The sequence below is a fragment of the Dermacentor albipictus genome, chromosome 3 (genome assembly GCF_038994185.2).
Source record: "Dermacentor albipictus isolate Rhodes 1998 colony chromosome 3, USDA_Dalb.pri_finalv2, whole genome shotgun sequence".
In the NCBI taxonomy this organism is placed as follows: domain Eukaryota; kingdom Metazoa; phylum Arthropoda; class Arachnida; order Ixodida; family Ixodidae; genus Dermacentor; species Dermacentor albipictus.
The window spans coordinates 190,752,672-190,780,360 of NC_091823.1; the positions used below are offsets into that span (position 1 = coordinate 190,752,672).

Below are 27,689 nucleotides of genomic sequence, written 5' to 3' on the forward strand. Positions count from 1 at the left end.
CCATAAGGCAGATGCATGCTCTCATTTTGCTCCGTATTAGTCTTTTCTATAGCTCTAACTTAAGAGAGGGTGGTGGCGTTTAAAACGTAGCGGAGCAAACAACCCAAAGTGAGATTCCTTTATTCCTTTTTAAGATAGTTACTAATGTCGAGAAAGGTTGACCCAGTCAGACTAACGCTAATGTGAACGCTTAAGCACTTTATAAGTATACAGGCTCTAAGGCAGTGTTGCTGTGTAAGTACGCCGAAGAGCTGTTTTGAATGGGGAGTTGATAAGGTAATGTTGCTACGTTTGGTGTGCCACACTGCCCGTGTTCAAGCTGATTCTTTATTGCTTTTATTAATGATAGTTGTGATGTTATCGAAACCCAGATACAATAATTGCAGACGATTGTGCCCTGTGTGCCAGGGAATCCAATGAGACATTTCTTGCCATTGGCGGCCGACCTGAAGCGCGTAGAATAATGGTGTGTCACTAATAGCATGTCCCTAAACGTAAATAAATGTGCACCCGTTAGCTTTGCTAGAAAAATATAACCAAATCAGGCGTAAGTATTTGTTAAGTAGGCAAAAATTGAAAAAAATAATTCATCAGGCAAACATTTAGGTATTATGCTATCAGGGGATGGCCCTTGGTAACTATTACCATAAAACAAGCAGTGTATAAACATGTTTTACCAATTTTGGAGGCTCCTTGTCCTGTGTGGGATCCATTTTCTTGAGCGTGTAATGATGCGCTAGAAAGGATCCGATTCGTCGCAGCAAGGTTCACCTTGGGGACATGCGACCGCTTTCAAAGTTTAGGAGCAGGCGAAAAAATAGTGACCTTCCACACTGTCAAGATCCTAATAAAAATTTCTTGCAACTTTAGACGGAATTTTTTAGACAAATGTTACTAGAACCTCCCAACGATTTATTGAATGTTTTCAAGTCATTTTTAAATTTACTACAAACATCATACCAATATCCTGTCGACATTGGCCAATGATATAAAATAAAAGACTGATTTACAAACTTTCTTGAAATGATAAATGAGCATGCTTGAAACATTAAAAACAGGATTTACCAAGCATCGTCATATTTTTAGAAACTTTATAATAACATCCTACCAAGTTTTATTTCGCCACCTAGAAACGTCCTAGTAACATTTTTCCAATTTTTTGTTGCTCGCCTTAGAAACATCCTTGTAACTTCCTTGAACGTTTCAGATACACGCTGGTGACATGTCCTGCTTTCTCCAGAATTTTGTTGAAATATTCTGGCACTGTTGTGAGGTAATCTTGCACATGAGTGGGATAAAAATGCATCTGTTAGCAAAACACAACATTATTTTGAAACACTGATATTTATTTTGCAACCCCTTCATGCAGGTCCTTCGAAGCCACAAGCAAACAGTGATGATAACGCATTGTTCAAATCCCCGTGGGGAAATTAGGATGCCTTGCTGTGAGCCTAAGGGATAAAAAATGTAAAAACAGAGAGAATAGCCTGATGCATTGTGTAAGCGTATGTGGATGGGGCAGCACATAGCAAACATGGACAAGAACTTTAAGTAACGTACATTGAAAGCGAAGATTTTAATTGAATACCTTGCCACACATGCTTAGAATGGCATACAGACATCTGGGGCCCAAGGCTTCTTTTTTGCCGACGTCCTTGTGGGCATTGGAACACTATCCAAAAAGCGAATGAAGCGTTACTGTTGGAAAGAATATGCACCTGTTACAAGTAGGAATCATACAATTGTGTAAAGTAGACATAAATCAGTTGCAGCAAGGATAGTCAAGCTCCTTAGAACAGCTTCAGCCAGACATGCCTAGCTGACATTAAATACCATGACATCACTTATGCAGTATACAACGTTACAAACTTGAAATGTCCCTCAAACAGTCCTTGTTACTACAGTTTTCTTGTATTTATCAACAGCAAGCTCATCAGTAATAAACGCAGTGGCCTGGACTGCTAAGTTATAGAATATCCATAACCATAGTGTCTAACAAAGAGTATTCTGTATCCAGCACAATGTGTTGGCGGGCTAGTTGGCGCGGATCCATAAATACTTCGTTTAGCGCAAAACAACGGACACAAGAAAGGCGACCCCAGGACAAGGCGCTACTCTCAACTGACATCATTTTATTGCGTCACTCCTTTATAGACAGCAGAAACTAGAGGAACATGCGCAGTGAGCACCACGTGCAGGAACCACCACCATCCGATCACAAAAGCGCACTCATGCGACAGAATCTAAAAAATCATATTCAGCACTGTATAAGTTTAAAGAAGGCACACTAATGCACTGTGACCCTAATGACTGTATGAAGAATGCTTCCGATAACTCTCGGGTGGTCATATCGCGGCTCTTTTTCAAAATCGTTGTATTACGAAACATGGGTTTGCACTTGCATATCTTACAATGTTGAGCCAAATGGGAACCTGCGCCTGTTGGTATGGATCGCTCATGCTCCCTAAGACGCTCGTTAACACAGTGGCCTGACTGCCCTACATACACTTTGCCACATGATAACGGAATCTTATAAACCACACCGACGCTGCAATCTACAAACTTCGCGTGGTTCTTTTTATAATCTGGTTTCTTACTTGTTTTCGAAATACGGCTGCACAACAATGACAGATTCTGAGGAGCAGAAAACACTACCGCAATTTTGTAACTAGTGGCGACATTCTTCAGATTGTGAGCCACTCTATGGCAATACGGCACAACTTCAGGCCTCTTTTGTGTACTACAATTATTTTAGTGCCGCTTCCCTTTCAGTTTCTGAAGCAATACCTCTGAGACTGACGTCACCACGACACTTCGGTATCCCGCAGCCTGTAGCCTATTTAACTGTGCTATGAAACTCTGGTTCGCAGAGTGATGGCAAGATTTCATTAGCGAAGATTCTAGACACATCAGAGCAGTTACGTTTCACGATCTTTGAGTGCGCAGACGCGTAAGGTAAAAGTTCCTTACGTGCACGTGGAGAGTACATCCAACAGGCGTGACCTGCTTTAAAGTATTCCTGCAAATCTAAAAACAGGAGGTTACCGTCCCTAGATAGCTCATGTGTGAAAGTTAAACACTTGCCATTGTCATTGAACAGGGTTAAAATGTCAGCTACCGTAACGGAGCATTCGTTGTTAGTCTGTTTTATCACAACGAGAAAATCGTCAACATATCTAAAAATTTGAACTCAGTCATTGTTTAAAGCACTCTTAAGAGCGCGGTGGACAAACGATAAAAATATATATTACAAAGAGCAGGCGCCCCACAAGAACCAATACACATACCATTTTTCTGAATAAAAAGCTTATTGTCTAACCAGATAAAAGTTGCACTTAAATAAAATTCAAGAGGGGACATAAAACTTTCCGAGGACAACCCGGTCGCATTGCGAAAAGCTACCTCGCCACTTTCTTCGATGCACATCATCACACTGTGAAATAGCTCATCGTGCGGTATTGAATAATAAAGATCTTCAACGGCAACGGAAAAAATGTCGGCTACTGAATGGTTGTCCTCCAGAAAGGAAACAACATCGAAATAATTCTTTATGCCGTAAGGATCGTCAATAGCTAAATGCTTCAACTGTTTTTGCAAAAAACCGGCTAACCGAAACCTGCCAACAGTTGTTTTCACGTGTTCTTCTTATTCTTATTATTATTCACGTATTCTTCTTATTCACGTATTCTTCGTACTCTTATTTCACGTATTCACGTATTTCAAAGTATTCTATATCCTATTTGACAGATTCATCATCATCATCATCAGCCTGGGTACGCTCACTGCAGGGCAAAGGCCTCTCCCATAGTTCTCCAACAACCCCGGTCATGTACTAATTGTGGCCATGGCATGCCTGCAAACATCTTAATCTCATCCGCCCACCTAACTTTCTGCCGCCCTCTGCTACGCTTCCCTTGGAATCCATTTCGTAACCCTTAATTACCATCGGTTATCTTCCCTCCTCATTACATATCCTGCCCTTGCCCATTTCTTTTTCGTGATTTCAACTAAGATCTCATTAACTCGCGTTTGTTCCCTCACCCAATCTGCTCTTTTCTTATCCCCTAACGTTACACCTATCATTCTTCTTTCCATAGCTCGTTGCGTCGTCCTCAATTTGAGTAGAACCCTTTTCGTAAGCCTCCAGGTTTCTGCCCCGTAGGTGAGTACTGGTAAGACACAGCTATTATATACTTTTCTCTTGAGGGATAATGGCAACCTGCTGTTCATGATCTGAGAATGCCTGCCAAACACACCCCAGCCCATTCTTATTCTTCTGATAATTTCCGTCTCATGATCCGGATCCGCCGTCACTACCTGCCATAAGTACATGTATTGCCTTACGACTTCAAGTGCCTCGCTACCTATCGTAAACTGCTCTTCTCTTCCGAGACTGTTAAACATTACTTTAGTTTTCTGCAGATTAATTTTCAGACCCACCCTTCTGCTTTGCCTCTCTAGGTCAGTGAGCATGCATTGCAATTGGTCTCCTGAGTTACTAAGCAAGGCAATATCATCAGCGAATCGCAAGTTGCTGAGGTATTCTCCATCTACTTTTATCCCCAATTCTTCCCACTGCAGGTCTCTGAATACCTCCTGTAAACACGCTGTGAATAGCATTGGAGACATCGTATCTCCCTGTCTGACGCCTTTCTTTATTGGGATTTTGTTGCTTTCTTTGTGGAGGACTATGGTGGCTGTGGAGCCGCTATAGATATCTTCCAGTATTTTTACATATGGCTCATCTACACCCTGATTCCGTAATGCCTCCATGACTGCTGAGGTTTCGACTGAATCAAACGCTTTCTCTTAATCAATGAAAGCTATATAGAGGGGTTGGTTATATTCCGCACATTTCTCTATCACCTGATTGATAGTGTGAATATTATCTATTGCTGAATAGCCATTACGGAATCCTGCCTGGTCCTTTGCTTGACAGAAGTCTAAGGTGTTCCTGATTCTATTAGCGATTACCTTAGTAAATAATTTGTAGGCAAACTGACAGTAAGCTGATCGGTCTATAATTTTCATTTCATTTCATTTCATTTCATTACCATAATTTCATTTCATTACCATACCATTTCATTACCATTCAAGTCTTTGGCGTCCCCTATCTTATGGAATAGGATTATGTTAGCGTTCTTCCAAGATTCCGGTACGCTCGAGGTCATGAGGCATTGCGTATACAGGGTGGCCAGTTTCTCTAGAACAATCTGTCCACCATCCTTCAACAGATCTGCTGTTACCTGATCCTCCCCAGCTGCCTTCCCCCTTTGCATATCTCCCAAGGACTTTTTTACTTTTTCCGGCGTTACGTTTGGGATTTCGAATACCTCTAGACTATTCTCTCTTCCATTATCATCGTGGGTGCCACTGGTACTGTATAAATCTCTATAGAACTCCTCAGCCACTTGAACTATCTCATCCATATTAGTAATGATATTGCCGGCTTTGTCTCTTAACGCTTACATCTGATTCTTGCCAATGCCTAGTTTCTTCTTCACTGCTTTTAGGCTTCCTCCGTTACTGATAGCATGTTCAATTCTATCCATATTACACTTCCTTATGTAAGCTGGCTTACCCTTACTGATCAACTTCGAAAGTTCTGCCAGTTCTATTCTAGCTGTAGGGTTAGATGCTTTCATATTGTTACGTAGGAAGACACCGACGAAAAGCTATTTACAAGTATATTTACAAGTCAATACGCCGCAGTTGACCGAGAGGCAACAGCCCGCGCTAGCTTCCAACCGTCGTCTTCGTCTTCTTCCTGCGCGGCTCTTCGTCAGTGGGAATACGACTCCGTAGCATTACCCCCGGCGGCAAAAGCGCCGTCCCGGAGCGACTAAAGGCTGGACTCGGAAGCAGTGTAGTAGCTCTTGAGCCTACTGACGTGCACGACATCACTAGACGCCAGAGTAGATGACGAGGTTGAGCTCACAGGAGCAATTTCATAAGTCACAGGCGTCACCTGGCGCAGCACACGGTAGGGCCCTGTGTACCGCGAAAGGAGCTTTTCGGAAAGTCCGACGTGACGACAGGGCGACCACAGGAGCACGAGTGCACCAGGCGAAAACTGTACGTCACGGTGGTGGGCGTTGTACCGACGCTGCTGCGTGGTTTGCGAGTCCGTCAGTCGAGCACGGGCAAGCTGGCGTGCATGATCGGCGAGGGCGATGGCGTCGCGCGCATACTCGGTTGTTGAGGTCGCAGCAGGAGGAAGTACCGTGTCAAGGGGCAAGGTCGGTTCGCGACCGTAGAGTAGATAAAATGGAGAAAATCCGGCGGTGTCGTGCCGGGAAGAATTGTAAGCAAAGGTGACGTAAGGAAGGGCAACGTCCCAGTCGTGGTGGTCCTTCGAAACGTTCTTGGACAGCATGTCGGTAAGAGTACGGTTTAAGCGCTCTGTCAGGCCATTGGTTTGAGGATGGTATGAGGTAGTCAACTTGTGTTGAATAGAGCTTGTGTTGACGTGTTCGTAAAGGCTGATCCAGTCCTCGACGTCTTCCCCATCTTTTGCCGAGAATACGCCAGGATCACGGGGAGCGGAGAGGGTGATGTAGGTCGTCGAAGGGGCAGCAGGTGTCGGAGCCGGTGGAGTCGGGTTGGCGTCGCCGGGAGCCATGAAGGTAGGCTCGACGTACCGTCCACTGCGAAGCTCCGTGACGAGGTACAGGGAACGTACACCTCCACCAAATATGTTACGTAGGAAGACACCGACGAAAAGCTATTTACAAGTATATTTACAAGGCAATACGCCGCAGTTGACCGAGAGGCAACAGCCCGCGCTAGCTTCCAACCGTCGTCTTCGTCTTCTTCCTGCGCGGCTCTTCGTCAGTGGGAATACGACTCCGTAGCAATATATTGGCGTTTCTTGATCAGATCTTTTGTCTCCTGCGATAGTTTGCTGGTATCCTGCCTAAGGGAGTTACCACCGACTTTCATTGCACACTCCCCAATGATGCCCACAAGATTGTTGTTCATTGCTTCAACACTAAGGTCCTGTTCCTAAGTTAAAGCCGAATACCTGTTCTGTAGCTTGATCTGGAATTCCTCTATTTCCCTCTTACCGCTAACTCATTAATCGGCTTCTTACGTACCAGTTTCTTCCGTTCCCTCCTCAGGTCTAGGCTAATTCGAGCTCTTACCATCCTGTGGTCACTGCAGCGCACCTTGCCGAGCACGTCCACATCTTGTATGATGCCAGGGTTAGCGCAGAGTATGAAGTCTATTTCATTTCTAGTCTCGCCATTCGGGCTGCTCCACGTCCACTTTTGGCTATCCCGCTTGCGGAAGAAGGTATTCATTATCCATTATTTGACAGATTACTTCTGAGCAAGTATTTAGAAGAAATGCTCCATATTGAATAGTTATGAACAAATTTTGAAAACAGTAATTGCCAAATTCTATATGTTCTTGCTTATAGACAGAAATGTGCAGAAGTCTATTTATACTTTTAGGGCAATGTTTCACAATTACTCTCCCTAGAATCAAAAGAACAATGTGCATATAAATTTGTATTTTGCTCGGCCAGCTAGAACTACGGCAGACAGGCAGCTGAAAAGCACCTTGCTTGAAGCAAATGGCACATTTTGTCGTCAAATGCTTTGGCAGAGTACGCAGCAATGAATAAGTGCAACAGTGACTGGATGAAATCTAGTATAGTTGGCCAGGCAAAAACTGAAAGCCACGCCTGTAGCTGTGGGGTCCCTAGAGGTACAATCAACAGGATACGTGCCTATCAACCCTCTCCCCGTCTTATGTGCGGTGCTTGCATCAGATGCTAAAACCTATCTAAATAGGCACTTCTATTTTTTTGCCCCAATATGAATAAGGCTACCTATGAAAGCCAAAATGTCTAGCTGGTAAGGTTTCATTTGGTTAGTCTATGTGTTTTTTGTCATGTTTCATCCCGACCCGACACGCTCTCATGGAACTCTCAAGGATAGACCTTTTGTGCCAAAGCATCAAGGCACTTTTTGTGCCTAAACCATGTATTTAGGTGGTAAAGCACGTCTCTCTAGGCGCTCTAGAGTGCAATATTCACATTACGAAACCTCAATTCGCTAAGAGTGCAACAAATAATTGCACTATATGAAAAAGTAAATATTTCCAAAATAAATACAGGGCAGCTTGAGCTTGAAGCAAGCTTCCCTGTGACATCTTGGTAACTCCGAGGGAAAGTACAACGAAGTCTTCCCATTACAGATAATTGACTGCATAGAACAAGCTTTATCCCACGACAACTGAAAAAGGGCAACCAAATGGCGGAAAATTATGGTAACGGAACAGTGAATGTTCAGCATTCAATTGTGCTGTCATGGTATGGCTTGCAACTACTTCGCTGGGCTGATTTTCACAAGAATCAGCAGCGTTAGCAATTCAGATTTCTGTAATGTGTAAAGGAGGCCAGCTTCATGCCTGAAACGATTCTGCACTTGGCACGCATAGTGAGCTTCTAACATTAAAAGGTAAATAATTTTTTATAAGCTTGAGGAATTGAACTCTCATACTGTGACAAGAAATTCAGCAGCTACGTAATAAAGCAACAAAATATCTTGTTTTATGCAAATGTTTTTAGGAGATGAAGTATGGTATGCAATACATAAGCGCGACCGATCGGAGGAAAGAATATAGGCACACAGGCAATATGAATGAGAGGTTAACACCATAAGACTGCATAATGAAACGACAAAAAAATACACGTCTGGACACCTCATGCATCTCAGCAGGGTTCTTACAAATACAATTTGACTAGAATAACACTGAGCCTGAATGGATGATATCATGCATAATTACTCAAGCTCCACTATTAAATTTAACGTAAAGGAGGCTACATTGGTAAGTGGTTGGCTGCTACACGGGGTACTTCAGATCGCCAAAAGATAAAAATCAAGTGGCCTGCCACTAGAATGCCTGAATATGTCACACACAGTAAATGACTGCATATTGACACGTGTACTTATCTTTATCGGGCGACCACGTTTCGCCGCTTAACAACTGTAATCGCACGGCGAGGGACGCATCCGACGTTTCTGGAAAGTTATCGATGCTTCTACCCGGCTGTCTGTTGTCGCCGAACCTTGTGTTATCTGATTTCATCGCGTGACGCGAATGGTGTAGAACTTTGTGGAAAGCACGTGGGTCCAAGCGATTAGTCTGCAACATTCGACGACTGCTCTATAAGAGCCGACGCGCTTGACCCGCAGATCAGATTTTCGACGATCGCCGACTGTGTTCGCCGCTATCGTTGTGCTTTAGGTGTAGCCTGTTTTGTGGGCACAGGTTCGCCCAATAAAAGCTAGTTTTGTCTTTCACAGTACTGCTACTGTGTCATTTAACGTCACTACCACGTGACATCTGGTGGAGGTGCTTTTGGTTAATGTACCGGACGCCCCCGTCAAGCCGTGATCCAAGCCCGGACCGTAAAGAGAGCACCAACGTAGTCACGGACCATCGAGTAAGCCGTCGTCTACAACAGCTGCCCCCGGAGCACGGACTGCTTCCTGAGAAGACCAAGAAGATTAAGGCCAAGGCAACCCCAATGGCAGCCCCAGTGTCCCCCATCGTGCTGCAGCAGCCCAGGGAACCACCGACGTTCCGCGGTTCCACAATTGAGGACCCCGAAAGCTGGCTGGAAACGTATGAGAGGGTCGCCACGTTTAACAGCTGGGCAAGCGACGACAAGCTGCGACATGTCTATTTCGCATTGGAGGACGCCGCCAGGACGTGGTTCGAGAATCGAGAAGCCACCTTGACGACGTGGGACCTGTTCCGCAGCGGCTTCCTGCAAACATTTACAAGCGTCGTGCGAAAAGAGCGAGCCCAAGCTCTACTGGAGACGAGAGCGCAGCTGCCGAATGAGACGATTGCGATCTTCACTGAGGAAATGACCCGTCTGTTCCGCCACGCCGACCCGGAAATGTCAGAGGAGAAGAAAGTCCGCCTACTGATGCGTGGTGTAAAGGAGGAACTTTTTGCCGGAATGGTAAGAAGCCCACCGAAGACCGTCGATGAGTTCCTTCGTGAGACGACGAACATTGAGAAGACACTGGAATTGCGGAACCGGCTATTCGACCGACGCACCAAGCCAACAAGCTACGCCGGCGTTCAATCAGTGGCCACCAACGACCTGCGTGAGACCATCAGGGCAATCGTACGAGAGGAGCTTCTAAGGATCTTCCCTTCATCGCAACCTCAAGTGGCCTCAATCGCCGAAGTTGTCAAAGAAGTCCAGCGATCGCTCGGAGTTCCCGAGGTACAATCACAATCATCGCAGATCCAGCCAGAAGCGATGACCTACGCCGCCGTTGCACGCCGTCAAGGTCCCCCTCCGCGACCGCACCAGGGCCCTGTAACGCCGCAGTTCCGTCGTCCGCCGCCGCCAGCACGGCGACCCGTCGCCCAGCGCACCTACGCGAGGAAGACGGACATTTGGCGCACTCCTGACCACCGCCCGCTCTGCTACCACTGCGGAGAAGCGGGTCATGTCTACCGACGATGTCCATACCGGGAGATGGGACTGCGAGGTTTCGCTGTGAACGCTCCGCGCCCGCAGAAAGGTGAACACCCCGCGATATCGCCGACTACCTCGCCGCTACTCAGTGGAGCTCTCGACGACCATCGCGTTCGCCATCACCAGGCCGCTACCTGTCGCCGCAGCGCCGACCATACACTGGCCCAGCCCGGGGCCGGTCAGCGAGCCCATATCCGGAAAACTAAAAGAAGCAACCGATGGAGGTGCGGTTGCTGTTCGTCGAACTGACGAAGATCCTCCGCCGCCGACGAAGACACCGAAGAAACTACCTCGACGACATAACGACACGCCGCCGTCCCGACGAAATCGGGAAGCCAAGACTACATCGATGAAAGACGACTTTACAACGCGACGTTCCAACTTCAGTTCAACACGACGCAGCCGTGATCCGACGCCAAGACCTAACTGTAACGCAAGACGAAGAACCACCGACCTCGACGTGCTTCTCGACGGCCACGCAGTCACCGCCTTAGTAGACACAGGAGCCGATTACTCCGTCATGAGTGGACCCATCGCCGCCCAGTTGAGGAAAGTTAAGACTGCATGGGAAGGCCCTCAAATTCGGACCGCTGGAGGACACCTGATTACGCCGACAGGGATCTGCACGGCAAGAATTACCGTTCATGACCAGACTTACCCTGCCACCTGCGTTGTCCTCCAACAGTGTTCACGAGACGTCATTCTCGGCATGGACGTCTTGAATCAACATGGCGCAGTCATCGACCTGAAGTCGAAATCGATAACGCTGTCACAAGATCAAGCGATACCGCCTGAGAGCTGTCGTAGTCACCACGCCATGAGTGTGCTCGAAGATCAAGTGAACATCCCGCCGCGCTCCAGCATTATTATTTCCGCCGGCAGTGAAACACCCGCTGACGTAGAAGGCGTCATCGAGGGCGACCAACATCTACTGCTCGACCGTGAAATTTGCGTCGCAAGAGGGATCGCTCGACTCCACGGAGGGCAAGTGGAAGTTATGCTAACCAACTTCAGCCAAGAGTTCAAGCACATCAACAAGGGCACGACAGTCGCATATATCGAGGAAATTGTGGAAACCAGCAATGCCTTTGTCCTCTCGGATTCAGCCGCATCTACCCCGATGAGCATAGTCCCCGAACCAGACTTCGACGTGAATCCAAGTCTTCCTATGAGTAAGCAGCAACAGATCAGAAGTCTTCTCCGACAATACAAAGACTGCTTTTCGACGCCATCGAGGATTTGACAAACACCAGTTGCAAAGCATCGGATACTAACCGAAGAGAGCGCTCGACCACTCCGCCACAGCCCTTACCGAGTTTCGACGCGAGAACGTGAAGCTATTAGGCAACACGTCGACGAAATGCTGCGCGACGACATCATCCAGCCGTCGAAAAGCCCGTGGGCCTCTCCTGTAGCCCTGGTAAAGAAAAAGGATGGAACCCTACGCTTCTGCGTCGATTATCGTCGACTGAACCAGATCACGAAGAAGGATGTGTACCCCCTTCCACGGATAGACGACGCATTGGATCGGCTCTGCAACGCTAAATACTTCTCGTCGATAGACCTCAAGTCTGGCTACTGGCAAATAGAAGTCGACGAGAGAGATCGCGAAAAGACTGCCTTCATCACGCCAGACGGCCTCTACGAGTTCAAGGTCATGCCATTCGGACTGTGCTCGGCGCCTGCAACGTTTCAGCGCGTCATGGACACGGCGTTAGCCGGACTGAAGTGGCAGACGTGCCTGGTTTACCTGGATGACGTCGTTGTCTTCGCCGGAAATTTCAACGATCACCTTAGGCGGCTTGCGACAGTGTTAGAAGTCGTCAAGTCATCAGGGCTCACTCTGAAGCCAGAAAAGTGAAGTTTCGCTTACGATGAGCTTTTGTTCCTAGGCCACGTGATCAGCCAATCAGGAGTACGCCCCGACCCACAGAAGACAGCTGCCATCGCAAAGTTCCCGCAGCCAACCGACAAGAAGGAAGTGCGCAGATTCCTTGGCATGTGTGCCTACTATAGGCGCTTTGTCAAGGACTTTTCACTCATCGCGGAGCCGCTAACACATCTAACCAAATGTGATGTCACGTTCAAGTGGCAAACGCCGCAGGCCAAGGCATTTCAAGAACTCAAACGACGCATGCAGACGCCGCCGGTACTTGCACACTTCGACGAGGACGCCGATAGCGAAATCCACACTGACGCCAGTAGCCTAGGCCTCGGTGCCGTCCTAGTCCAGAGGAAAGAAGGACTTGAAAGGGTGATATCGTATGCTAGCCGGTCGCTGTCAAAAGCGGAAAGCAACTATTCTACGACTGAAAAGGAATGCCTCGCCATCATTTGGGCTACAGCTAAATTCCGCCCTTACCTCTATGGCAGGCCATTCAAAGTCGTCATGACCATCACGCATTGAGTTGGCTAGCTAACTTAAAGGACCCTTCAGGAAGGCTGGTGCGGTGGAGCCTCAGACTACAAGAATATGACGTCACGGTAATATACAAGTCCGGAAGAAAACACTCCGACGCCGACTGCTTATCGCGCGCCCCCAGCGATCCCCCGCCGCAAGACGACGAGGACGACGACGCCTTCCTTGGGATAATAAGCGCGGAAGACTTCACTAAACAGCAACGAGCCGACCTGGAGCTAAAAGGCCTCGTCGAGTATTTGGAAGTGAACACCGACGTTGTCCCTAGGGCATTTAAGCGCGGGTTATCTTCGTTCACGCTACAAAACAACCTGCTCGTGAAGAAGAACTTCTCACCAGTCCGCGCCAGCTACCTTCATGTTGTACCGTCAGCGCTGTGGCCAGAAAAACTGCACGCCCTACACGACGATCCAACCGCTGGGCACCTCGGATTTTCCCGGACGCTGTCGAGAATACAGGAAAGGTATCACCGGCCGCGTCTGACCGCCGACGTCGCCCGTTACGTCAAGACATGCCGAGACTGTCAACGACGCAAGACACCACCGGCAAGGCCAGCAGGATTACTACAGCCGATCGAACCTCCTTGCCGACCATTCCAGCAGATTGGGATGGATTTGTTGGGGCCGTTTCCGATATCAACATCCGGGAATAAGTGGATCGTCGTGGCGACGGACTATGTCACCCGTTTTACTGAAACTAAAGCTCTACCAAAAAGCAGCGCAGCCGAAGTGGCGAAATTTTTCGTCGAGAACATCCTGCTGCGACATGGTGCCCCAGAAGTCCTCATCACCGACAGAGGAACGGCTTTCACAGCAGAGCTCACCCAAGCCATTCTGCAGTACAGCCAGACAAGCCACAGGAGGACAACTGCCTACCATCCGCAGACGAATGGTCTCACGGAGCGCCTGAACAAGACGCTTGCCGACATGCTAGCAATGTACGTCGACGTCGAACACAAGACGTGGGACGCGGTCCTGCCGTACGTAACCTTTGCGTACAACACGGCGGTGCAAGAAACAACACAGATCACGCCATTTAAGCTGGTTTACGGCAGGAACCCGACGACGATGCTTGACGCCATGCTGCCGCACGTAACTGACGAAGAGAATGTTGACGTCGCTAGCTATCTCCAGCGCGCCGAAGGAGCCCGACAGCTCGCCCACTTGCGAATCAAGAGCCAGCAGAGGACCGACAGCCGACACTACAACCCCCGACGACGCTTCGTGGAGTACCAGCCTGGCGACCGTGTTTGTGTCTGGACCCCGATACGCCGACGAGGACTCAGTGAGAAACTACTCGGACGCTATTTCGGGCCCTACAAGGTCATCCGACGTATTGGCGCTCTGGACTATGAGCTCGTGCCAGACGGCATTTCGCATTCAGAGCGGCGCCGCGCACGATCTGAAGTGGTCCACGTGGTGCGCCTTAAAAACTTTTACGGACGCTGACGAACTTCGTCATTTTTGTTCTTTTCTTTGCTGCGAGTGCTTTTGTTTATTACCTTCGTTTGTTTGCAGCATCGGGTCGATGCTTTTTAAGAGGGGGGTATTGACACGTGTACTTATCTTTATCGGGCGACCACGTTTCGCCGCTTAACAACTGTAATCGCACGGCGAGGGACGCATCCGACGTTTCTGGAAAGTTATTGATGCTTCTACCCGGCTGTCTGTTGTCGCCGAACCTTGTGTTATCTGATTTCATCGCGTAACGCGAACGGTGTAGAACTTTGTGGAAAGTACGCGGGTCCAAACGATTAGTCTGGAACAGTCGACGACTGCTCTATAAAAGCCGACGCGCTAGACCCGCAGATCAGATTTTCGACGATCGCCGACTGTGTTCGCCGCTATCGTTGTGCTTTAAGTGTAGCCTGTTTTGTGGGCACAGGTTCGCCCAATAAAAGCTAGTTTTGTCTTTCACAGTACTGCTACTGTGTCATTTAACGTCACTACCAGGTGACAATATCGCACAAACGCATTAAAAATTAAATTATGGGGTTTAACGTGCCAAAACCACTTTCTGATTATGAAGCATGCCGTAGTGGCGGACTCCGAAAGTTTCGACCACCTGGGGTTCTTTATCGTGCACCTAAATCTAAGTGCACGGGTGTTTTCGCATTTCGCCGCCATCGAAATGCGGCTTCCCAACAGCATAGCCACTGAGCAAGCACGGTGAGTGCACAAAGGTATCCTAGAACTCGCAATGTAGCGACAGTTTTGTGCGAATCTTTGTGAAAGTACGCAGATCAAATGCTTTATCGTTGGGCATGGGCAGAATTGGGCGGAGAGGGCATGGCAGCGGCACATCAGACATGTTGACGAACCCGTTTCGCTACGCTGTGCAGGTTCTCGCAGTGGCTCTGGGCACGCAGTCCGCAATGCTGGGCTTTGCGACGACAGTGCTGCCTACAAATGATCTTCAATCCAGCGGCTTAGATGGAACGGCACATGTGGACCAGTGTGTCATCACGGAAATCAACGTTGCACGCGTGAAAGCATCTGCGATTGCGCCAAAGCTGGTTCCATCTTATCATGTAAACGTTCGAGAGGGTATAAAAGGCTTCGACGCAACGACTGTAACTAGTGGGCGTGTCACCGGCACATCAGACATGTTGACGAACCCGTTTCGCTACGCTGTGCAGGTTGGTGTTCACTTGCTTACACAAGGCTATCGTTGCGATGACCGCCTTTTGGTGTTGCGGCCGTGCCTACCCGATATTGGAGATTTCTTTTTATGAACTTCGTGATTTCAACAGAATCTTTTGGTGTGTGGGGACGTTGAGGCCAATCCAGGCCGAACAAAGCGCGAAAGGTTGACGGAACTTCTTCAGGGACAGAGTAGCATGACGGCATATATCGGTGATGTTCTGGCAAAACAGGGGAAAATGGAAGCCGTCATTGCAAGTGTGTCCTAGAGAATTACTGGTTTAGAAGCACATATTAACGTAATAACAGAGTTAAAGGCAGAAATGAAGGAATTGAAATCTACGGTAAAAGAATTTGAAAGTAACGTGTCATTATTGACGTCCAAGGTAGACGAACTAGAGAATAGAAGTTGAAGGAACAATTTAGTTATATTTGGCATACAAGAAGAAACCACTGAAAGCCTTGATGAACTTGCAAATACAATAAGAAACGACATTTTTTTTTGGCGAAGCTCGGCCTCACTGTTGACAATATTGAAAGGTGTCACAGAATTGGTAAAAAGAAGGGAAAGACTCGTCCAGTTATAATCAAACTGCTCGACCGTCGAGATAAAGTGTCAATGGACTTGTCCGAAACTAAAAGAAAGTGATAAATAATTATCAGAGGATTTTTAAAGAACGTGCTCGAAACAAGAAAGAAGCTTCGACTGAGCGCAGCAGAAGAACGAGCAGAAGGCGCGAAAGTTACGTTGGTCCTTGACAAGCTAATCGTAAATGGCACACTGTATAAGTAGAATGAGGAGAAAGGAGGGCGTTTCAATATAGCAAAGAATAAGACGTGACCTATAATATTAGATAGGCGGAACATCAATATTCTTAATGTTAACTGCCACAGCATCGTGCATAAAATCGAGTGTCTCAAAGAGCTGATGGTCTGCCACGATCCTCATTTATTTGTGGTCAGAGAAACGTGACTGAGCGAAGAGGTTTTTGACAGTGAGTTCGTTCCAAGAAAGTGCAACGTTTTTCGAAAAGATTGCGATTGAAGAGGAGGAGGCATAGCGGTTCTTTTCAAATCTTCATTACATGTTACAGCAATGCCTGACATAACAGGCGTGGAAAACCTATTTTGCAAACTTTCCACAAATAAAATCTGCTACCTTTTAGGAGCAGTTTACAGGCTTCCGAATTCATCTGCCACAACAATTGAACAGCTGAACGATTATATTCATCGCCTCATAAATCCTGAAGACAAAGTGATTTTGACAGGTGATTTTAACCTTCCCAATCTGCTCTGGAACACCTTTTCCATAACCAGTCACAAAAGTGCCGATAATGAAATGTTAAACATGGCGTTCAATTTCGACCTCTTAGAAGTTGTAAATGAGGCAACCAGAATTGAAAACGGTTCTGAGTCAATCCTTCATCTGTTCCTTATAAGTGGGAATATTAAAGACAAAGTGATCTGCAGCGTCACCTCCGGCATTTCAGGTCACAAAGCAGTAGTCTTGCCGTTAGAGGGCGCCGCATTGGAACAGTGAGGCGATATCAAGTTGTTTCGCAATTTTTCTAAAGCAGAAGACGGGTCTATTCTTGATGCTCTCAGTTTTATTTATGACTCTTTCAGAAACAACACTTGTTCGGTGAATGACTTGTGGCTTTTTTTTTCAAGGAGGTAATTCACGAATGCATTCAGCTTTTCGTGCCGAGGATAGCTAAAAAGCATAACTTGCGTAATCCACGAATAAGTCGAGTAACGCTGCAGTTACACCAAGCATTGAAACCCCTAAAGAAAGAGGGAGAACGACAAACAGGTCTGATATGAAAATAATGGTCGAACAGATATTGGAAGATGTGAAGAACAAGATTGCGCATGATAAAAAAAAATTATTTCGATGCAACACTTCCACCTACTATCAGCACGTCACCTGAAAAAGTTTGGAGGTTGGTGTGCCCGAAGTCTCGCTCTAACGACGGATGTATAATTGTTGGTAGTTGCGTGCTGGATGATGCAGGGGCTTTGACAGCATTCAATAAAAGTTTCAAAGACGTATTTACGCAAGATGACGGCCGTCTTCCGCCTTTCGAAGTGTTCACCCTTCCTATTCCTGATGTAGTATTAAGTGAACATGGCATCTTCAATCTGCTGTTGAACGCAGACGTTCTCCTGGACCAGACAATATCCCAAATGTTTTCTTAAAACGTTATGCGTAATGGTGTGCAAAATACTTACATGTTCTGTACACTAGATTTTTAAACGAAACTACACTACCTGATGATTGGCGGGATGCCAGAATCATACCTTTGCATAAATCTGGTGACAAAACACTCATTCAAAATTACCGTTCAATTTCACTAACTTCAACAGCTTGTAAAATCTTACATCATATTATTCACAAACATATAACTGCTTTTATCGAGGAACATAAGCTTACCTGTATACCACCACTTACCATAAGCTTACCATAAGCTTACCTGAACTTACCTGTATGCAGCACAGCTTTAGGCGAGGATTTTCAACTAATTCCCAGCTTGTCGAAATCATTCATGACTTTGCAGCAGCCATAAACGAGGGTAAACAAATGGACCTAATATTCATGGATTTCCGTAAGGCGTTCGATAAGGTATCGCATAAGAAATTGCTGTATAATCTAAGCTATATTGTGCAAAATAACAAGCTACTCGTCTGGATAAGGAGTTATTTGACTAACCGACGTCAGTTTGTAACACTAAATTCAGCCAGTTCAGATAAGGTGCCCGTTGATTCTGGCGTCCCCCAAGGATCAGTTCTTGGTCCGCTTCTGTTTTTACTTTATATAAATGACATTATGGATCAGATTTCTGCGGGTATTAGGCTGTACGCTGATGACTGTGTGCTGTACGAAAAAATTTCATCTCTTGACGATCAACTTAGACTAAATGATGCCTTTAAAGACACAGTAAACTGGTGCAATGAATGGCAAATGGAAATTAACTACGATAAAACTCTTTATGAGGATATCGTTCAAAATCACCCTTTATTGTGCAACTGCCACGGCGAAAACATCATGCTTTCTGAGATAACAGCATATAAATACATTGGCCTCTGGATTACTAACACTCTCTCGTGGAACAAACATGCTGACATTGTCCCAGCAAACTGCCTTCGAAAACTATTTTACATAAGACGCTCTTTAAAATTTGCTTCACCTCCTGTGCGTCTTCTTTCTTACGATGCCATAATTTGACCATTGTTGAAATACGCGATTGTCATATGGGATCCCTTTACAAAAAGAAACATCACTAAACTAGGAAAAGTTAGAAAAAGGGCAGTACGATCATATATAATTCTTATGGCCGCACTTCAGTTACAGAGCTCGTCAAGAGAAGTGGATTGCCATCTGTGAGGCAAAGGAGTCGAACATACTGTTTAAAATTTTTATTTCAGCTCATAAAAGGGCACTACAACTTTGATACAACAAGCTTTATCACTTTTTCTGCTGGTTATGCTACACGCCATCGACACTCACAGAAAATAACACCGTTAACTATTAAAAGGAATTGCTTCAAATTTTTCTTTTTTCCTAGAACTATTGTTCAATGAAATTTTCTTACTGATGACGCTGTAACGCAATGCTCGCTGCCATTATTTGAGTCGCCCCAATGTTTATCTAGCGAGTGATTTACTTTGTGTGGTTCAGTAACTGCTTGCCTTTGCACATGGCGAGTGAGCTACGTTATGCACCTCTCTATTTTGTACTTAGATTTTTCAATTTCAATTTGTATGCACCCTGCTATGGTCCTGGAAACAGGACAGCAGTAAAAATAAATAAATAAATAAGTAAATAGGTAAACGAATAAATAAATAAATAAATAAATAAATAAATTGTAAATATTCGTTGTGCTGTCCAGCTTCTAGCAGAGCGGCAGGTTCCCGCGAGTTGTTGGCATGCCTACAGAACCTGCATAACCCTCATCAGTAGGAAATGTTTTTTTATTGTACTGTGAATGTGGAAATTTGTAATTTACCAGTGTCATACAGAATTCCAAAATAGACCCTCATACAGGCAGCTACACAAATCTGTGTCTGGTCGTGCAAATGGTACTTCGTCATATCGCAGGAGGTTACACTGCTATTTTGTAATAAGTAAAATTTTAGGCAGGAATTAAATCAGCGTCAAACATAAGACTGCCATGTCAATCTATCTTCACAAAAACTCAGATATGCAGTGAAACACGGAGCATTGTATTAAGAAATCAATTTTGAGCACATGAAGAACAATCTGAAACCTAGGCTGCTATTTCGTAGCGATGCTCTCTGCTCTTCGTTAGTGGCGTGACCGACGCCCCGGTCCATGTTTTGCGTACTCGAATAGCCGGCCATTAACAGTGGGCGGTGAGTTTGAAGTTTATTTCCTTTCTTAATTACAGAAAGAGGAAACAAGAGCTAAAGGCCATTTGGCCTGACAGGGGCTCTTGCTCATAAGTGCGTTCGGCTTACATGATGATCCGATGTACGAAAAAAAGCAAATATAACAGGAAACAAGCAAGTACGATGTACAAAAGAAAGAAAAATAAACAAGATAATGTGTACATTATACAATGACTATGTGTAAAAGACATTTATGCTTCAGTTTTTGTTTGTGCAATCACATTACCGCGCAGATTAAGGAATACATATATAGCGCATAAAAAAAATTTTGTGCGAGAGCAATTTATGTGTAAATAATTTGATAGTGTATGAGTAGGTTTTTTATACATTGCTTAAAATTAGGCGCACAGAAATCAATTTTTTGCTCAACAATGTTTAGTAGCCTAGGTATTTGATAGTTTATATCCTGACGTCCGTAGTTAGTACGCGTGAATGGTATTTTCTTGATTTGATAACGTAATGGGTATCGAAAAGAAGTGGGTATGCTGACAACATGGAGTCTGTGTTTTTTTATATGTAAGAGTAATCTATAATAAAATACTTGATTTGCGCGGATCAAGAAATGTTTGTCGAAGAGATTGTGTGTGGGTAAGTCACGCGGCCTACCATGGTAGTTTTCAAAAATTCGGACTACTTGTTTTTGCAAGCTTAATAACTTATCACAGTTTTTTGTTGTAGTTGTTCCCCAGATAAATACAGAATAAGTTAGCTTCGAGTAAAAAAGGGCGTAGTATATTGCTTTCTTACGCCATAAACGTATTAAATAACCAATTATACACATACAGCCTACTACTTTGCTAAGATCATTGCAAAGCTCATTGACATGATTTTCCCAGGAGAGGTTTTCTTGGAACCATACCCCCAAAAACATTTGCGTTGTTACTTGTTCTAGCCTCTTTGCTTGAAATAGAACGGTTATATTAACAGGCAATGGCTTCTTTGTCGGTCTAAATATTATATATTTGGTTTTGTTGACATTCAATTGTAGTTTGTTGATGTACAGCCATTAAGATAATAAATTTAAATAATCATTTATTTCGTTTTGTATGCATTGCAAGGAAGAATTTGCAAAGAAAAGATTAGTATCGTCTGCGTACATGATGACATTAGGTGAGGAAGAAATGTTAGGAAGGTCATTGATATATAGATTAAATAATATAGGACCAAGTATGGATCCCTGTGGCACGCCATTCTGTATTTTGAGAAGTGAGGAAGTGGCCTGATTATATGAAACAAACTGGTAACGATCCGTTAAGTAACTTCTCATTAACTGTAATGCTGTACCACGTATACCCTAGTCATAAAGTTTGCACAGAAGTATACCATGATTTACGCTGTCAAAAGCCTTACGTAGGTCCAGAAATAAGCCTACCGTGTATAAACGGTTTTCTATATTTTGCAGTATTTGATGTTTTATATTTAAGAGCGCATCCTCACGTGATTTATTTTTGTGGAATCCGTACTGCGCAGTACTAATAATAGAATATTTCCTTAAGAAACCTTCTAGTCGAGTGTTTAAAACAGTTTCAAAAATTTTGAAAAAAAGAGGTAGTATAGATATGGGTCGGAAGTTGTTTACACTATGATCAGCACCGCTTTTATGAACCGGGCAGACTCTGGCTATTTTAAGTTTGCTAGGAAAAATTCCGGACTCAAAGATTTTAATAATAATATGAGCTAATCCATTAGAGATGATGTCAGACACATATTTTATAGGAGATGCCATGATACCGTCGAAACCTGCAGCACTGTTTGACCTAAAGTTTTTGATCACGCTCTTTACTTCGGTTGGTGTCACCGGAAATAGCATTAAAGAATTTTGCAGAGACGGTTTCACAGTATGCCGTGTCTCTTCTGGATCTGCTGCAGAAATGTTGCTGCAGCATTGAACAAAGTGAGTGTTTAGGATAGAGACGGCTTCTTCACCCGAAAGAGTGCCGTTAACCGAAGCTATTTGTAGGTCTTGAGGGCTAGCCTTTCCTCCAGATATTTTCTTAATTTCCAGCCAAACTTTTCTTGGATTTGTATATATGCGCGAGAACACCTTCTCATAATATTTTTCTTTTGCCTTTTTTAATTCTGAATTTACTTGGTTACGGTACTCCTTAAATTTGGCTAATTCATTCATGTCTCTAGTTGTAAGGAATGTATGGTACATTTTATTTTTGTTTTTGATTTTTGTAAAAAGCACTACATCTATCCACGGCTTTCTAATTTTCTGGGTCGTTTTGTAGCACTATGCTGTGGGAAGGCTATGTCGTTGCAAGTGATTAGTTTATCGAAAAATGAATTGTATGCCTTATTTGGGTCACTTTCAGTTAGTTCAGATTCCCAGTTTTTTTCCCGAATAAGAGAGCGAAAATGGGCTAGTGTCGTTGTATCTATGAGACGGTAGGAATATACAGGCGCATTATGCTTGTATTTCTGCGAACAAGGCAGAAGACAAAAAATCGGAAGATATATATATATCGCTTATATCAGAGGACATGACACCAGCAGTCACAGTGAAATCATGTACATTAGTGATACAGACATCTAATAAGGTTTGGCTGTGTGCTGTAACTCGTGTAGGCAAGGTTATAATATTCGAGCATGCGTAAGAGTAAAGCAGCTGATTATATTCTCGTGTTATTGTATTTTCAGCCATCATATCTATGTTCGTATCAACTAGTATGGCAAACATTTGGTCGGTGCCGCTGAGATAAGCTAGCAGCTTATCGACAAAGGAAAATAATTCTTTTTTGTTCCCACAGGGTGGTCTGTAGACTACTGAAAATGTTCCTGCTTGAAGACGAATAGTGAGGCATTCAACGTTGCGAATGGATCGCAACTGGCGAATGGAAGAAATCTGCAATGTTCTCCGAGTTTAGATAATTTCGTACATATGCTGCTAGACCACCACCTCTGGCGTAGGTACGGTTTAGTATGTGATGCCTGTAGTTTGCGAACTGTATGGGGTAGTCCTTATCAGATATCCACGTCTCAGTAAAAAGAAGAACATCGGGATTAGTGTTGGTGTGTTGAAACAATTCTTCAATTTTATATTGTTTATTTTTTATGCTTTGGACGTTTAAATGAAAGATTGAAATATGTTTTTGCAAACCCGCAGATATGTTTGTAAATGAAAGGTAATCATGATATAAAGATTTATCGACTGAAGCCATATCTGCACTTAAACCAATAAGAATTATTTTGACGAGGTTGACGAGTGGCATAGAATGGAGAGGCAAGTATCGCTAGGCAATCTTATTGCTTAATTTGTTTTATTACGAATGATTGCGAGACCTGACATCCTGTTCTCAACGTCATATATGTATATATATATATATATATATATATATATATATATATATATATAATAAAGGCCGACGTCTGACTGAAAGGTCTCGATTACAAAGAAACCTCGTTATTGTAATATCGCCCTATAGCTGCCCTGCGCTATAGAAGACCAATACGCGCAGGCACCTATGGACATGCACAAAAAATTCTTCATACAAGCTGATATCTGCTCAAGCGTCAAACAAAGCAATCGTGTGCCATCGCGCGAAGTCAATGAGACATCCACGTATAGGTTGCGCATGCACAGTGCTGGTGTTAACAGCGGAAAATGTAGAATGTGCACGAGAAGAGAAAGATGACTTTTTAGAGCGCAGCTCTTTGGCGTCCGTTCCTGGGTTTCGCGTCGTCGTCGTCGTCGTCGTCGTCGTCGTCGGCCTCGTAACCAGCTCCGCCCCCCTTTCATCCCCCCAGCGCTAGCAGCGACCGACTGATACCGCTGGATGCCGCTGACGCCGCTAGAGAGTGAAGATAACGTGACTGCATAGAACGCCGTCGCCGCCATGCAGAAAGAGGAGGAAAGGGTCCCCCCCCCTGGTTCTTAGCGCTGCGGAAGCGAGGGTATCATATTGTTTGTGTCGGCATCGGCGGCGTTGTCCCTGAAACCAACTCCGCAGCTGGGGTTGACTCACTATCGGCGTCAGCGGCATCAGTCAGTCGCTGCTATCTCTTCCCTCCTCCCTTTATCGTGTTGTCCGCTTGCTGCACGCGCTTCTGCCCCCATCGTTTGCCGCTGGGTGTACACGCCGCCCCCTTCCCACCTCTTCCTGCGAGTTTCCGGTTGTCAAAGCGCCGGCTCGAACTTTGAAGTTGGCGAACTGTGCGCCGCAAAGTTGCCCAACGGCTTGCTGGTAGTAGCTGCCTACTTCGCCCCTACCGCACTCACGAAAGACGTCGTGCACCTCCTGCAGCTCGCATTAACCGTCCATCGATCCACACCGATGTTAGTAGTGGGGGACTTTAATGTTGACATAAAGACAAACAGCAATTTCCTAACACTTATGCGGGAGAACATCCCGTTCCTCTCGCTCGTAACGCGTCCCACGGCTGTGACAACCTCGCGAGGCACTTGTATAGATCTCGTCTTTGAGAATCAAGCATTGGTGTATTTATGCATTTGCCCAAACATGTAGCAGACACGTCATTGCGCACCATATGAAACACTCAGCTCTGTGCACTGAAGAAATTATTATCGCAAAAAGCCGCGTTTCTTTCAAATAAACATGTTTGAAAGTCGGCGCTCGTGGTGTCGCCTTCTCGTCTCGGGTTCCTTCTACGTTTTGCGCTGTTAACACCAGGATAGGAAACCAACAAGCCCAAGCTGCTGTTCTAGCGACATGTACTGTACTTGCGGGATTGCCTAAATAACGAGGAATTTCTTGCCAGAAAACTACTGAACAAACAGTAACTTTCAGTGTTCTCACAATTGTGTGCCCATTCAGCAAATAGCATTCAGGGTGGGTAGCATGCTTCCCAGCGATGCAAGTTCACGTTAACATCAGAGGAAGCTTTCTTCAAATTGCTTGCTAGATGTGCAGAGCAACATGGACAACATACGCTTACAATGCGTTCTGCTCTAGTTACACAAAGCTCATCACACAAACCCTAAACTACAAGAATGCGCACAAATGCCAAACTTGCGTACCTTTCAAGACGTAGTCGGCAAACGCTGCTTCGTTTCACAGGTGCCCGGGTGCCGATGCTTTACCGGCACAAACGCCGTAGAACTTCGAATGAACTCCAGCTCCACGAGGGCACAACCTTCAACAAGTTCTTCCATGCACTACGATTCGAAGCCCGAGTACCAGGCTTTTCACAAGAGAGTGCGAGTGGGCAGTTCGGCAGAGCAAAGGCAGCTCGGACGGGCGGTGTAGTAGGACGCTTCTGACACTGGCGCATCGCAAGAAACACAGAGCGAACAATTACCATTACACGAGTCCGGAGGTTCTGCGATGGTTAATGAACAGGATAAGAGCACATTTTGTCAAGGCATATCTAAAATATGATTAACCTACCACCTGAGTGAAAATTGGAGGACGCTTAAGCTTCGCCTTCAAGAGTGGAACGCGATAGCGTTATCGCATCCAGTTGGCACCGCCTACTCAAACGCACTACGCCAGCCAAACGTCGCGATCGGCAGAGATAGCAGGGCCCCGACGCGCCATGAGGGCGGACGCGGTCATGGGGCGAGTGGCGCGCCACGTGTCGGGGCAGCGCCGTACATTGCGAGGAGAGGGTCTTTTGTGTTTGCCGCAAGATGGCTCTGCGTGTGCGCAGAGCGCAGAAGAAATTTAGCGGAAACATACTTCGCTACTCGTGAAACTGCGACTTCTGTAAGTTACATGGTCATAATTACCGATATACACCGCAGTATAACTTACTACGGCACGTTTCTAAGGCAACACCGCATTCACTAGAGGCGATTTTGCCCCGTATTGAAGGAACGAACTCGTGGCTGAGTGGTAGCGTCTCCGTCTCACACTACGGAGACCCTGAATCGGTTCCCACCAGCCCATCTTGCAAGATGTTTTTTATTTATGAAGTGCCTTTCGGAATTTATCGCTCACGGCCAATGCCGCTGACGCCAACACCGACGCCGACGACACCGGCTTTGCTGCGAGACGAGCTCCTTAAAGCTGTCGCGTTAAAACGAGCACTCAGGGCCAGCCAACGTCGTCGGTGGTCCAAATAAACACCATGAAGCTAAGGCCCCTTAAACTTCGTGAAGTAGCGACACTCACCTCCTCCGCCTTCACTCCTCGTTTGTCCTCTTTCACTCTCCCTGTTCTACCGTGGCGTCGCCTACACCGCTCAACCGTAGCCGACGACCTTTAGCAGAGTGAATGCACGCATAGCAAAGCGGTGCGTTTTGAGCTTTCGTGTTGGCTTTGTAGCTCCGAGCAACTTCGTGCACAACATATAATTTCTATATTGGCGGTTGTACAAATTCAGTGACGGCAGATTTTTGACCGCTGTTTTAATACCTAATTAAAAAAGTATTTGAACGAGCACTAACGCTGCGTCATGCACTGTAAACTGAAATAACTCCCAGGTGGGACTATAATGCTTATACTCTAGCGGCCCCCCGTTTGAGAGTTTATTATGCTCCGCTGTGATTGGAGCAGAATTTTTACTCCGTGCGAGTGGAATTATCGCGTGGAACAATGGGAGTTTTTGTTGCCTTCTTAAATTTTTTTACTTTGCACTGAACGGAGTTTCTTCGAGGGTAAGCGAGAGTATAAAAAGAGGTATCGCGTTAGCTGGTGTGAAGATTTTCATGGGCAGAGGCTACTGCTCTAATTTCGAAATGTACACACAAGACCGCGTCAATTTCAACGAAACAAGTCAATGAAAGCCCATCAATCATGACATACAAAACATTTGGGAAACGCCCAATGTAGAAGTTTCAAAGACAGCCAAAGTACACGCGACACACAAGAATCAGCGCTGCCAGTATATATAGCCACGATACTGTGCGTCCCCAATCCGCCTAGTGAATCAGCAGTGTTGTTTTCACAATTAAGATCCACATGTTCGCTCGTACGAGATCTGCCTCTCTGAAATTAACAGAAGACCTTAACCACCACAAAACTGTTAATTCAGAATCATCATCATCATCACCAGCCTGGTTACGCCCTCTGCAGGGAAAAGGCCTCTCCCATACTTCTTCAACAACCCCAGTCATGTAATAATTCTGGCCATGTCATCCCTGGAAACTTCTTAATCTCATCCGCCCACCTAACTTTCTGCCGCCCCCTGCTACGCTTCCCTTCCCTTGGAATCCAGTCCGTAACCCTTAATGACCATCGGTTATCTTCCCTCCTCATGTCCTGCTCATGCCCATTTCTTTTTCTTGATTTCAACTATGATGTCATAACTCGCATTTGTTCCCTCACCCATTCTGTCCTTTTCTTATCCCTTAACGTTACACCCATCATTCTTCTTTCCATAGCTCGTTGCGTCGTCCTCAATTTAAGTAGAACCCTGTTCGCAAGCCTCCAGGTTTCTGCCCCGTAGGTGAGTAATGGTAAGACCCAGCTATTATACACATTTCTCTTGAGGGATAATGGCAACCTGCTGTTCCTTATCTGAGAATGCCTGCCGAACGCACCCCAGCCCATTCTCATTCTTCTGATTATTTCCGTTTCATGATCCGGATCCGCCGTCACTACCTGCCCTAAGATGATGCATTCCCTTACCACTTCCAGTGCCTCGCTAGCTATTGCAAATTGCGGTTCTCTTCCGAGACCGTTAAACATTACATTAGTTTTCTGCACAATAATTTTTTAGACCCACTCTTCTGCTTTGCCTCTCCAGGTCAGTGAGCATGCATTGCAATTGGTCCCCTGAGTTACTAAGCAAGGCAATA

General features: G+C 45.5%; 1 protein-coding gene across 5 annotated transcripts in view; it reads left to right on the top strand.

Annotated features, from left to right (window-relative positions):
* Positions 1-23,076, top strand: part of LOC135908699 (uncharacterized) — a 195,707-nt gene extending 172,631 nt beyond the window's left edge. For 3 of the 5 annotated variants that reach the window (XM_070536406.1, XM_070536407.1, XM_065440558.1), the window contains one exon: positions 15,274-16,453. In XM_070536406.1, the coding sequence (XP_070392507.1) occupies positions 15,274-15,666 (393 nt within the window). In that variant the 3' untranslated portion in view covers positions 15,667-16,453. Of the gene's footprint in view, positions 1-15,273; positions 16,454-22,737 lie in introns of those variants that run through there. The other 2 variants (XR_011512987.1, XM_065440559.2) reach the window with 1 other exon arrangement.
* The last annotated feature ends 4,613 nt before the right edge of the window (positions 23,077-27,689 follow it).